The sequence below is a fragment of the Danio aesculapii genome, chromosome 4, assembly GCF_903798145.1.
Source record: "Danio aesculapii chromosome 4, fDanAes4.1, whole genome shotgun sequence".
In the NCBI taxonomy this organism is placed as follows: domain Eukaryota; kingdom Metazoa; phylum Chordata; class Actinopteri; order Cypriniformes; family Danionidae; genus Danio; species Danio aesculapii.
Window position 1 is genome coordinate 41,357,890 of NC_079438.1, and position 14,243 is coordinate 41,372,132.

The following is a 14,243-nucleotide window of genomic DNA, read 5'->3' on the forward strand; positions in this document are numbered from 1 at the left end:
AATATTATCCCACTTGCTTTTTGAGCGCTGTCAAGCAAGGTCTTACACCCCTTTGATTGGTCTTTGTCACCTGCTCAACAGAATGGGCTGCGATTGGCTTTAGAAATGAAAGCGTTGTTCACCGATGAGTGACGCAGGAAGAACAGCCGCGGTTACCGTCTATATGCGCATAATACGCGGTTATCACAGGTAATCCGTAATAGACACAGTGGAGAAAACTCGCACCACAAGCACGCTCGTGTCTGGATCCACAAGTATCACTTTAACAACCAATAGGAGAGGAAAAGTTACCTCACTAACTCGCCAGCGGGTCAAATGTCCAAAGTGAAAGAGGCAGAGATGGATTTTTACAGCATTTCTCCCTATTAGCGAAAAAGTGGCTCGTGTGCTGTGCCTTCTTCAGAGTCAATGAGAGACTTTCCAGCAAACTCACAAGAAGTTGAATTGTGCACAATTATCTACCTGTTAAGTAGCAGGAGTGTTTTATTTACTCATCCTCGCCTCCTTCGCCATAGTATTCTACTACGAGATCGCGTATAGGAGATTAATGACGTCAGTACATAATAACCGGTTATGATCTATTACTGAATCGATATCAAATTGTCCCTATCTGTATCGCGGTGCACCAAAGAAACAATTCATTTTGACACCCCTAATATATATATATATATATATATATATATATATATATATATATATATATATATATATAATTATAAATATAATATATATTTTTATAGACTGTAATAAAAACAAATACTATAATTAATTAATGATTAAGTTTATGGATTTCATTAATGTATATTGTTACTAGTAATTGTATAGTTTTATTTGTTTATTTATTTGACATGGAAATCCCAGTTACTGGACAATCAAATACATTTAGGTGTTTTAGCAGACTTGCTTATTCTCAACACCTGTCCACAGGAGGCTTGACAAAATGAAAATATAATAAATACATATACACTACATAATAATTCTTTACATAAAATTGCTGAAGGCAAATTCAAAGGCGGCATTATCAAACAAACTAATAGTAATCTATTTATGCAAACACTGCTGTTTTGTTTTTAACCACTTTTTAAGAACACTACTAAAAATATTTAGGTTACTTTCTAATTTTAGGCTAACAAGTAAATCATTCCATAATTTGGTTCCCTTAACAGAGAAAACAGATTGACCAAATGAGCTCTTACACTTTGGCACTAGACAGTCCCCATTAGCAGTTGCTCGTGTGACTCTGTGAGAGGTTTGATGCCTACTAATTGGGTCAGAAAATAGCATTGGTTCATGATTATTTAAACATTTAAAAACCAATTTAAGATAATTAAATTTCATAAAACTATCAAAACTAAAAAGGTTATGCTTGCATGAAACATCACAATGATGCCATCGCATAGGCTTTAAGTCCATAATTTTAACTGCTTGTTTATATATCGAGTCAATAGGCTTCAATGTAGTTAAAGAAGCTCGTGACTGCAATGTAATGCAATACGTCAAGTGAGAGAATAACATTGTGTGCAATGTATAATTTTGCAGTTTGATATGTTAAAAATCTTCTAATGAAACGAAAACAGTTTAGACTTTTTAACATGACTATCAAATTTTAAATTAATGTCTAGAGTTATGCCAAGATACTTAAATTCATTCACTTCTTTAATAACTTTATTTTTAATCAGCATCTCAAATTTATACCTTACAGGCCTATTTCTTATAGAGAAGCACAGCTGTTTTCTTGACATATACCATTAAATGAAACAGCATTTTGAAATATGTTGTTTTAGCAGAGACACAGATGACTGCGTCATCTGCATATAACTGGCAGTTAACCCCTGGGCAGCAAAAGAGCAAAAAATATATAATTTTATTAATGTTTATCAATAATTTTGTTTATTTATTATATTTTAGCTAATAACTAGTAGTAATATTTTACTGCAGACATAATAAATGTGCTGCAAAAATAATATTTTACTTTATGTAATAGTTTACTGATGTTTTTTATTATTTATATTTTTCTTTTGATTAGAATAGTAGTGGTATGCTGGACACAATACATTATTAAAGTTTAAGAAATGTTCCATTCAGTTGGTTTTTATGATTGTATTTTCATGTTTTATTATTTTTGTATTATATTTTATTATTATTGGTAGTAGCAGTAGCACTGGATCAAATTACAGTTGTATTCATTCTTATCAGATGCAGCAGTAGTAGTATTGTATATTGCATACAGTAACAGTGGATTGCATTTGTATCATATTTAAATTTTTATAATGTAAATGTAAAAATAACATGTTTTATTTTAGTAGTACTACATGTGCCCTGGAGCAATCTGTCTATTCAGATATTAAATGATAAAAAATAAAACTTTTTTATCAAATAAGGCCGTTTTGGTTTCATGATCACTTATAATAATGTTTTTTTTGTTGCTCTGCACTAGTGAAGTGCCAGTTTGTTTCTATGTGTTCAGTGTTTTCAAATGCTTTTGTGTCTCTGTCTTTCAGGTTCTTAAGATTAATTTGATCGGCCACAGGAAAAGAATACTAGCGTCACTCGGAGACCGACTGCACGAAGACCCTCCACAGAAGCCACCACGGGCCATTTCTCTACGGGTCAGTACAAGATTTAAACAATAAATGTAATGTTCATCCTAAATGTCAGCCATAATGTCTGCATGTACAGTATGTGTGTGCGCGTGTACTGTTTTTATGTGCTCCCTGCAGAATTCATAGAGAGGAATAACTTTTAGAAAACCCGAAAATGTCACTTTCTGTGCGATTTGGTCTTATCCTGAGAGCGATGGCATTCTTTATCCTGAGCCGCTGTGGGGATTTAACTTGATCTTCCAGGCTGGATCAGACAGCTGCTCTCAAACGCTTCTCCAAGAGTCAAATCCATATAAAAGACAGTCCAGAGCAACAAAGAGCATAGTTCCCTGGGGCCACTGCTTATTTTGAAGAATTGCATGATGCAAAAACTGATATATGACTTTCAAAAATGGATTCAAGCACAAACATCAAAAACACGCAAAGGGTTGGACTTACTGTACATTAGGAAAGTCACTGAAGACTTTCTATTCAGCTCTTGGTAGTTTGATAAGTAACCCAGGCCTTTTTTCACAACTCCAAAATGTAGGAACTCAAAAATGTAGAATTGTAGAGGCAAATTGCAAATATGAACAAATCATTTGGTGTGCCACAGATGTAAGGAATCATTTACTGTAAAGGGCAGCCCATAGAACTGTACGGTGAAAAGTTGATGATATTGGCCCACATGTAGAGGACAGTCAGAACATTAAAGGGATGGTTCACCTTAAAATTAAATTTCTGTCATAGTTTACTCATGCTCTACTTTCCAAACCCTTTGGAATTTCTCTCTTCTGTTGAACACAAATTCAAAGATTGTTGGAGGAAAAAAAGCAGCCATTGACTTTGTGTTTTTTGTTTTTTTTTGCCTGTCCATGGCTGCTTTTTCCAACATATTAACTGAATATCTTGTTTTCATAAATGTTTAGGTTTTTTGGATGAAATGTCTTTTATCCCAGCAAATTTGGAGTCTTTAACTTAATTCTTTTAGCGGCAAAGTCATTGTCCAAAGTTGCACTGATGTTTGCGATTCACATCATCTTTATGGTGATGATTTCACCAAGTAGGTGCGGTGACCGAGAGAGCTTAACATGCTGCAACTTAAGAAAATATGCAATTACAAAAAACACCAGCAAATTAAGAAATCCATTTGACAGCACACGTGGTGCATTTTCTCATAATGCAAACAATTCACGAAAACACACTGCAATTTTCTCACAACACTTTCAAAAGCACAGAACACAATGGAAATGTTTCAAGTGGACCCAAAAACTTGACAGACCAAGCTACTTGGTTTATTGTTATTTAGGCTAATAAAATGCAAAAGACAAGGGAATCAGAATGTAAAAAAAATGCCTATTGTTATTGTTAGGCTATTTTCAGTTCCATTTAATAATTTTTTATGCTTATCCACTGAGTTAAGGTAACATGCCAAGATAATATACATTTTAAGAGCCTTGTCTTCAAAATGAGCATTTGAAAGGCTGGCTATTAAAAAGTGTTAAATGTATGACTAGAAAAAGTTAAATGTAAACTTTGTAAAGCTACTTTCGAGCTATCAGATATGGAAGAGGGAGCTTTTTGCATGTTTTTGAGGTAAAATATGAAATGTTGTTGTAAAACTGGCTATTAAAGTCATGCAAAACATTATTCATGCTAAAACCATTTTAATATTATGCAAACAGCCTTTTTTTCTCTTTAGTTTTCATGGAAATTTTAGTCAGTAAAAGTCTGAGAATTTGATATTTGGCTTAGAGTGGCAACCCTGGATTAAAGTCATTGCATTTTGTGGTGTAATGATCACAGGCTATGTAGTGATTTTTGTTATTTAACCACAAATAACAATGAAGAACTTAGTTCTGAAATGTAAAATACTTATCACTGACTGTAAGACTTTTGAAGTGAATATGATACATGAAAGCTGCCATAGTATTTTTCCCCTGTTCTGACTTGTGATTAAAAAAGATTTGTGAACAAGAAAAAACGTAGAGCGGGGACGGGGACTTGATTTTGTCTATAGGGAACTGATTACATCATAGTTGCTGCTTTTGCATTTCATGCTGACTTTGAAATGCCCTGCGAACCTGCTTTTTCCACACATACTCTTAAATACAGTTCACAGTTGGATTACAGTCACAAAATGCTGACACTGTCAAGTCCTGTCAAACCATTCTAACTCCTAAAACCTTTTTTTAATCATCATCCCGCAGGAGCCGACTGGGAACCACACTCCCCCTCAGCTGTCCCCGTCTCTGAGTCAGGCCTACCCCAACGCCGGCTCTCTGGACGTCCAGCACCTCATCATGCAGGCGGATGCCAGACGCAGACGCAACGACAACTACTTTGAGGATGTGCCGCGCTCTAAACTAGAGAGACAGATGGCACAAGTCAGTATGGTGAGTTAATGCACTTGCCTCAAGTGCACTACTCTCATCTGCCTGTGTCTTGGTGTGATCAGTTTCACTTCGTGCACCTTTTGGTCAGGACAGACTCCCAGTAAATCAGTGGTGTGTGTGTGTGTTTGTGATTGTGAATGAGTTTTGGCTGAGATCTCTCATTGTGTGCTTATCAGTGATGTGTGTTTTGCGGTGATTGTGAATAGAATGAGTTATTACACTGAACGGAATGGCAAAGGGTTACAGAAAAGCCATGCGCCCCCTTCCTCTTTTAGCCTTTATCAGTGTTTTCCTGCCCTGTGGCTCAATATATCGTTACAGTGGGAGAGAGAGGAGAGGATAAAGGCTTTGGAACAAATAAAAAATGTGAACTGAATTGCTTAGCAACTATTCAGGTACAGGCTGAACCCTGTGTTCCAGAAAAAAATGATGATTATCGCAATGCACTCGGTTAAGTGGGGTTATAGGATACATTATGTAGCATTTGGACAGAAGTTTGTGAGTTTATTGATGAGTGATTGCAGCTAAAAATGAAACAAATGAATGAATCAATCAAGCAAGCAAGCAATAATCAGTCAGTCGATTTAAAAAAGCTCGAGGTTCAGTGATTGCCACTTAAACACCAGAGCTGCATTCAATGGTTAACATGTCTGATTATCCAACTCTGATTTTCCAGCAAGGTGAGTGGTGTGAGCCCATCACGCTACGACCCCCAAATGAGGCGACGTCATCTACACCAGTGCAGTACTGGCAACACCATCCAGAGAAACTCATTTTCCAGTCCTGCGACTACGAAGCATATGTGAGTCTCCCTGTTTGTCTGACCTATATCAACACCAAATTTTTAAGGGGTATTTTGAGCTTTTTATCAATTGTTTTTTTATTTAGTAAATGTAATTAACATCCAAAATAAACTTTTAAGTGTTTATTTTGTCCATTTACATTTAGACATTTACATTTAGTCATTAAGCAGATGCTTTTGACCAAAGCGACTTACAACGGAGGAGGCATTCAGCAATTCAACAAGTAGAGGCAATACACACAAGAAGTGCTATTCAAAGTGACTTGTCTGTGCTCAGAGAATTGTAGTGCTGGAGTAGGAGCTTTTTTATTTGAGAGAGAAAGTGCTTCTGGAGGTGGTTTTGGTTTTATTGACCGGGGTTCAGGTGCTCTCTGAAGAGATCTGTTTTTAGTTGTCATTTGAAGGATACTAGTGTATCTGCAGTCCGAGTGGGAATGGGAAGATCATTCCACCAATGAGGGACATTGAATGAAAGGGTTTTGGAAAATGACTTACAGCCTTTCAGAAGGTTTCTGCGACAAGGTGGTGCTTGTCCACTTTATCAATTTGTTTTCATATAATAATAATAATAAGAAGAAGAATATTTTATTTAAAGGCACCTTTCTGCCAACGCAAGGACATCGTACAATAAAACAAGAGCAATAAAACAACAAGAGAAAGAATATAAAAGTATACACAGCAATAGTTTTAAGTGTTAAAAGCCACCCTAATTGAGTGAGTTTTGAGTCTTGTTTTGAATCATTTCTGATGGCAGGTAGTAATGTTTTAATTACATATGTTTTTATTTGTTTTTATTCCATATGTATTTAATTACACGTCTGTTTTAATTACAGTTACCATTACAGTTTAATTAGAGGATTTTTTTTCTTTATTTCAGCAGCACTTACTCCAATCTGATTTTTATTTAAGCTTTTTTTTATTGAGGATTGTGTTCATACATACTATGCCTGATTATATTCCGCATTTTATTCTACAGAAAATTGTGAAAGTTTATATATTTTTGTCTGTTTGCAGTATTTTCTGAACTAATGAGCAGTAAAAGGAGATTTCTCTATGTAAAAATCTTTCACATCAACTCAATGTCAGAAAAAATGTAGGACCTTATTTTAGCCAATGTTCAGATATCAAATATTTAAACATAACTTATTTATTAAACAATTTATTAAGAAAATAGTGTAATACAAAAATGTTTGTGATTTATTTATTTTAAATTATGCAATGAATTAAACTGGGGACATATAATGATGAGTAAGATATAGTGAAGTATGGATAGTATAGATAGTTTTTTTTTCCCTGTTTAGCTGCAGTGTCTTGCCCTAATGCGAGTGTATTTCAGTGCAGATTTGGCCTTCAGATAAAAAGAGAAAAGCAAACGTGAAAGCTATCAGCGAGTGCTTTAGTATTTCAGTGGTGAATAATGGTGTTTTAACCTTCAATCAATACAGTGTTTTTCAGCTCTCTGGGCCGAGCGGCTCTAGTATTAGCTTACATAAACCCACTCTGTTTCCTAGCAACAACCATGTAAATCTGATTGGCTGTGCCAAAAGCACTGATGGAGTTTATAAGCAGAATGCATGTGTGTGAGTGTGATGGAGGTCAAGAGTTTACTTCCCGTGCTGAGCCTTGAAGAAACGGCCAGATCTGTGGATCAATGCCTGTCTGAGCTCAAATCATACAATGGAGTGTAGAAGTGAAATGGTTTTATGATTATGCTTTACCTTGTGTTGACACCTTTTCCAGTTTCAAAGTAAACCACTGAAAATTTTTGGTTAGTGTTACAGATTTACATTATCATTAAAACTAATTATGAAATTATTATGATTTTGAAAACTTGTGTAAATCCTGTAACATTGCAATTAGCTGTTATTGTCTGTGCATGTTTATTTAAATAGTTAATAAATGTATATTTAAACAGACCTTTAAAGGTTGTTGGATTCCTTTTATTTAAAGTGTGTGCTGCACAATATTAAGGAAACTGAGCTGACGCTTGACTACACAAAAGTTAATAGCAAATCAAATCGTAATATCAGTCAGGAAAATCACAATTAGATATTTTCATCAAATTGCATGGCTCTTTTATGGCTTTTATAAAGCAGCTTTATGCAGTTTTGTAAAAAAATAAGGTGAACATGGATCCCTGTGAGCTAGTTTTTCTAAGTGCAGGTTTAGCAAGCTATACCTATAAATAAGCTTATAAATAAAATAATATCAATAAATAAGAAAATCAAATGTTCCTATTGCAACAAAAACACAATGAACATGAAATAATACAAACATAAGTAAACAAATCCAAACTACACAGATCCTTGTTTATGTTATTTGCCCTAAAATTGCATAAAGCTGCAACTTTATTGTGTGGTTTGTTCATTTTTAGATTAATATTTAGCGGTATGGCTTAAGTGTGTTTGGCATCACTAGATGAGTTACATCTCTACCTTTCAACATGGAAGATAAAATAAGTAAAATTACAATTATTAAAATATTAAAACTAAACACCAAATATTACTGCAATTTGTAAAATAATATGTATTAGTGTTAGAAATTATAAATTGATAAAAACAAAAAAAGTCGTAGGATGATTAACGCTGTACAGTGAATTTGAAAAATCAACTTTGACATTGTAAATGAGTACCTGTGACTCCAGCATCAGCCTGTCACCTTCACCATCACCATTCACTCTTCAATCTGATCTTAAGAAGATGGAGTTTTGCAGTATCTGAGTGTTTGACAAAAGCTTGTCACACGTGCTGATGGTAGATTACAGAAGGGTTTGATGTGAAACACGGGCCACTGGCTTGATAAAGGTTGTCCTTGTCTGATGGGCAGCAGTGCAGCATAACATTTCACCAGATTTCAACAGCAAAGCGAGCCTTTTCCTGCACATTTCACTTCACGCAGCTACTTTTACATTCACTTACAGTCATGCACACCTACACCTGACAAGACTATTGTTACTTGTTTTAGATGCACATGTAGATTGTAATGTTTTGCAATTAAAAGTAAATATTAATAATATTAATAATAGTAATGTTAACCTTTGATAAAAAAATAAGAATATAAACATGCTTACAACATGCTTTTTCATAAATAAATACTGTAAATAATAGTTAAATTTAATTAGCTTAAAGTTAATAATAATAATGTAAAATATCTTTAAATATATTTAACATATCATTAAAAATGAATACACCATAAATTTATTCAGTTACTGTTGTTGTTTTTTTAATCTATCTACATTTGTTAGATGATACACTTACAGATGAATTGTACAGTGATTGTGTGTGTGTTTGCTCTGCAGTATCTGGGCTCGATGTTGGTGAAGGAGCTCCGCGGTACAGAATCCACACATGATGCCTGTGCAAAAATGAGGGTAAGACTTGAGTCACCATGACAGACACTAAACCTTTTGTTATATAGTACACTTGATTAAACGTATTGACTTATTGGGTATGTTACTGCTCTGTGTTACTTCTCAAGTGTTGTCTTTAAAAATAAAAATTACGCCATTAGTATATTGCTCTTATCTTTAAAAGTCTGTCAGCTGATTATACCATGCATGCTAAATCAGCTTCAATGAATTGCAGTTTGTTACAGTGGTAACTTTATGGTAACTTGACTTTGTTTTTGTTTTTTGATATGACATTAGAGCACAAAGCATTGATATTGATCCATCCTGCAGAAACAGTGTTGAACTAACCCCTCTTGGTGAAGCAGTGTGGTATAAAGCACATTTTCCCAAATATATAACTATTACACTCCGAGTCTAGGGGACAATAAATTACTAAAATAACTATTTATAAATAAATTATAAACAATTGGGTTGTAGTGGTGGATTTCCCAAAACACGGACACTCATTAAATTCAAAGAATTATCAAAATAAATAGGCAGGCCACCCCTACATGCTTAAATTCTCAAAGGTATGTCATTTCCTATGTGGACAGTGTCTACAAAAAGACAAAAATTTTGGTCTTATTATAAGGGGAATCCAGGAGCTCTCAACCCTGCCATAGATATGAGCTTCTAGAGCGATACAGACAGTTCCGTTTTATAGCCCATGCCTTAATCAACAGCCAATCACAGTTTGGATCATATTATAATAGGCAACCTATAGGATGACAAAACACACAGGAAGGAGGGAAAAGAAAACACATAGGATACACAACAAAATATAAATAATAAAAAAAGAGTAAAATATTTCCCTTAAAAGAGAAACTCGTCCTCAATGTCTTCAGATTTGGCAACAACAGGACATTTGTAATGTTTTTTTTATTGTGGCACAGATTTTGTAAGTCTCTGCTGCTACAGCGAGAAAGCAGAAATGGCATCGTGGGTGGAAACATGTGGATTATTACTAATTTATTGAAAATTATGACTATTGCTAAAACAAATTTGGTTCTATTTATTTTTCTCAGTTGGTAGAAGCACCATGGACCCAATTAAAACATTTAAACACTGCGAAAGTCATATTTTCATGATATGTCCCCTTTAAGCGTCTTTTACCTCAGCATACCTTGCAGCCTCATGAGATTATTTAACACGGCAGGACAGTTCACTGGCTCTGTGTTTGTGTGCATGTAAAACACCATCTGTTCTCCGTCTCTCTCTCTCTCTCTTCTCTGCTGTTTCGGATGAGATTTTGAGACCTGCCGCCCTTCGCTTCTTCACACGCACATTAATACAGTCAGAGGGTGTAAATGTAGGTCCTCCATCCCGCACTCTTTGTTTTAGGCTGAATATTTTGGCAGGTACAGAACAGCAGAGAGCGAGAGCGAGAGAGGAAATGAGGTCCACAGGAATATATATTCCTCTCTGACAGCTGATATGACGGCGGAGGAAGATATGAAAATGAATTTGGATTCTTCATCTTCTTCATCTTCCTCTGCTGTATGCGATTTTTGGGTTGTGCAGACTGAGCGTTTTTTCCAGGTTTTGAGAGGGCTTGCCCTATACTGACAGATTAGTTAATTAGTTATGTGTTATAATAAGTATAATAATAAATGAGTCTGTTTTCTGTGGAATTAAAATGTACACTTTAAATTCAAAGTAAAGCGTTACTTGCCGACATTTTTAGGTCTAATTTTAAAATATATAAGTATGTTTAAGAACTTTTAATTTTTGCAGTTACCTGGATTAAGCGCTTCCAGTAAACTGTATGTCGTTACAAAATTGGTGCGTTTAAGGTCTGTTTTCTTTAAAAATCAACAATCTCAACTGATTGATAAAGTCTCAGAGTGTACAAGAAGCACTGCATTAAATTCAATTTTCCCACACAATGTCCTTAAAATATAAACAGTTATTTTATCCCAGTATTTTCAATGGAGTTTCTGCGCTTGCCTGCTGATCCTGATGGGCGCGTGCATGTAAACGGCTTTTTATCTCGTTTTACGCTTGAACAACTAAATGAATGCTGAAGTCTATTTAACTGATTATATTTTAATTGCATTACAACATGCTGTAAATGGAACCATATAAAATTGAAAAATTTCACATTAACCGTTCACTAGAAGTTTATCGACATAGCTGTGCATATACCCTACTTGAAAAGAGAAGATTGTGTTCTTCAAAATGCCATATTTTTTTCATGTTGTTTGTTTGTAGTTATTTGAGAAACGTACTCACAATTTGCAGTTTATAGTAATTTTATAGTTTATTTTAGAGTTTATTCGAATTTTTATTTGCAGTTTTTGATCCTGCAAAAACTTTTTAATTTTGTAATGTAAACCCTTTTCAAATTCCTGGTTTCTTATTAGCGGAAGTCATCATAGTTGGGTAAACATAGAGCGCAGTGATTGGTAGAGTACAACTAATTTTTTTTAAAATCCTATTTGCTGAAATAATCAAAGATAAACTCCACGATGGACTTATCAAGACTTTCAGAAGAAGAAAAAAAATTGTGTGAGACTGATGACGACAGCCAGAGGAGAGAATAACATCAAATTTACCCTCAGCCTCATAGACTCTACATTAGAAACACCTTGCATAAGTGGTAATTCCCTTTTTATAATTTGATGCAAAGATGATATAATACATAAATGCATATAAATGTTGATATGTTTTTAAAAAAATCTAAATATTACAAACTTTAAAGGATTTAAGATTATGATGACCGTTAAACACATCATAACAGGCTTGTGAAAAGGGTCCATTTAAAATAATACCGTTATATAATAACTACATAAAAATAATATTAATAATACTGTATTAAAAGTAGCGTAACGTCAAATAAACTATATTTGTTTTTACATATATTTAAATTCAGTCTTTCAGTTTTGTTCAAGCTGGTGGGTTAATTACTGTTTTTTTTTTTTTTTTGTAAATATTTGTTGACTCACCTTTATTTTTGTTTTATGAAATACAGATAAAAAAGATAAAATTGCATTTAATAAACCAACAAAGTACGAGTATCAAATATTCCTAACAGTAAATATTACTAACAGTAGCAATTTACTTTTAAATAGTGTAACAGAATTATGTATAAAATAGTATAGTATTAAATATTATAACAGACAATATGTAGTAATAATAATCATAATTCAATTTAGAATTTTGAGTCAGGAAAGCAATATTGATGGAGTAACTTATTGTCAGTCACAAGAAATCAAAACATTGTTGAAAAATGGTCTTGCAGTGCTTATAGAAAGTCATCATACCCTGTGAAAATCTATGCCTTTTACTACATTACATTCTGCTTTCTAAAGACCTTCTGGATCGAGTTGTAGAAAGGCAACGGTTAGGAGAAAGCTACAAAAAGATTTCAGAGACGGGAAAAGTTATTTGGAATGTGATTTGATTTCAGGCTGTATGACAATAAAAGTGATTATTTGAAAGGGGTATGATGATTTTCTATAAGCACTGTATGTAAAGTGTATATGTATAAAATGCAAGAAAACATATTTATAGTTCTATATACTTACATAAGTATATATATATAGTTATATATATAAGTTCTCGTATCACAAAATCATACTTTATGATCAGTTTTAGTCTGTCTACTTCAAGATGAAACATCAAACATTTAATTCAACGTTTCTTTGTAAATATTTGTAAAACTTGCCATCAACATCTGAATGAAAATCCTTTGAAAGCCTTGTTGTTGTTTTGTACCGGCGCAGCTAAAACAGCCTTTTATTCCAGCAGAGGTGCATTCATTACCACCCACTTTCACATTCAATAAGGCCTCATTTTGAACACTACACAATGTTATTTCGGCCCTTTTTTATTTGTCTCCTGAGATGCCACACTATCTGGGTTATTGCAGGGGACCGAATGACGTCACGTGTAAATAATTGAGTGTGGGTTTGAGCCTGTATTGAGTAGATCTCAGTCAGTCTGTGAATGTTAATGCTGTCTGCTGATCTTTTCCCTTCTCATCCTTTCTGTAAGAAGTCGACAGAACAGATGAAGAAGATCCCCACCATAGTACTGTCCGTCTCCTATAAGGGCGTCAAGTTCATCGATGCTACTAACAAGGTGATCAAATGCTGCTAATTTATACACAGATTGTTATCGTAACTTTCATTTTTCATTTTAAAAAGTATGGGGCTGAGTTAGGGAAAGTGGATTTAAATTAATAAATCACAATGAATTGAGTGTCATTAAAGAAATGAAGATAAAGGATGTTATATTAATCTGACAGGGAATGATTAAGTGCCATTAGAAGTCAAATTTTGTGCTCAACTTCCATTTTATTGTACTAGCTTGAAATCACACTAATTTAGCAGACTAAATTGAGGATTTTATTATAAATGTTTAATTGAAAATAAAAAAAATGAATGAATGAATAAATGAATTAACTAACTAATGAATGCAGTTGAAATTATTAGCCCTTTGTGAAATTTGTATTCTTTTAGTTGTGTAACAAACCAAGGCAATTTTCACAGTATTTCCTATCATATTTCTTTCTTGTGGGGATTGTCTTATTTTTTCTTTAATATGTGATCAGTTTTTACATTGTTTAGTAATTTTTTTGTCCAATAATTTTAAATTAAATCTAGTAAAGTCTTTAAATTGCACTTAAAGCTGAAAACCATTACTAAATGAGTAAAAAAAATATGCACTGTCACCATGGCAAAGACAAAAATAAAGTTACTAGACATTAGTTTGTAAAACGATAATGTTTAAATGTGTGTTGATAAAATATTCTCTTCGCTAAGCAAAATCTGGGAAATATTTTTAAAAGGATAAAACAAATTAACAGTAAGGCTAATGATTTTGACTTCGCCTGTGTATGTACGTTGTATATACAGTATAAATAGTGTGTAGTATTTAGACCATTTCAATGTGGTCATGTCATTGGCCCATGAACGTTTCCTGCTTGTCATCAAACTATTTTATAACTATAACAAGAGGCAAGTCAATCATAACTCAATGTAAAACAGCTATTATAACATTATTGGTCAATATGTGGACATTTTTGGATTCTCAGAAGCAATAGTAATTAAAAATGTAAAACATGAAACACA

General features: G+C 33.7%; 1 protein-coding gene across 5 annotated transcripts in view; it reads left to right on the plus strand.

The window, feature by feature from the left end:
* The window catches only part of anks1b (ankyrin repeat and sterile alpha motif domain containing 1B), a 312,589-nt gene that overhangs the window by 279,068 nt on the left and 19,278 nt on the right, over positions 1-14,243 (plus strand). For 3 of the 5 annotated variants that reach the window (XM_056455662.1, XM_056455664.1, XM_056455666.1), the window contains 5 exons: positions 2,502-2,609; positions 4,793-4,978; positions 5,655-5,780; positions 9,079-9,150; positions 13,165-13,251. In XM_056455662.1, the coding sequence (XP_056311637.1) occupies positions 2,502-2,609; positions 4,793-4,978; positions 5,655-5,780; positions 9,079-9,150; positions 13,165-13,251 (579 nt within the window). The remainder of the gene's footprint in view (positions 1-2,501; positions 2,610-4,792; positions 4,979-5,654; positions 5,781-9,078; positions 9,151-13,164; positions 13,252-14,243) is intronic. The other 2 variants (XM_056455663.1, XM_056455665.1) reach the window with 1 other exon arrangement.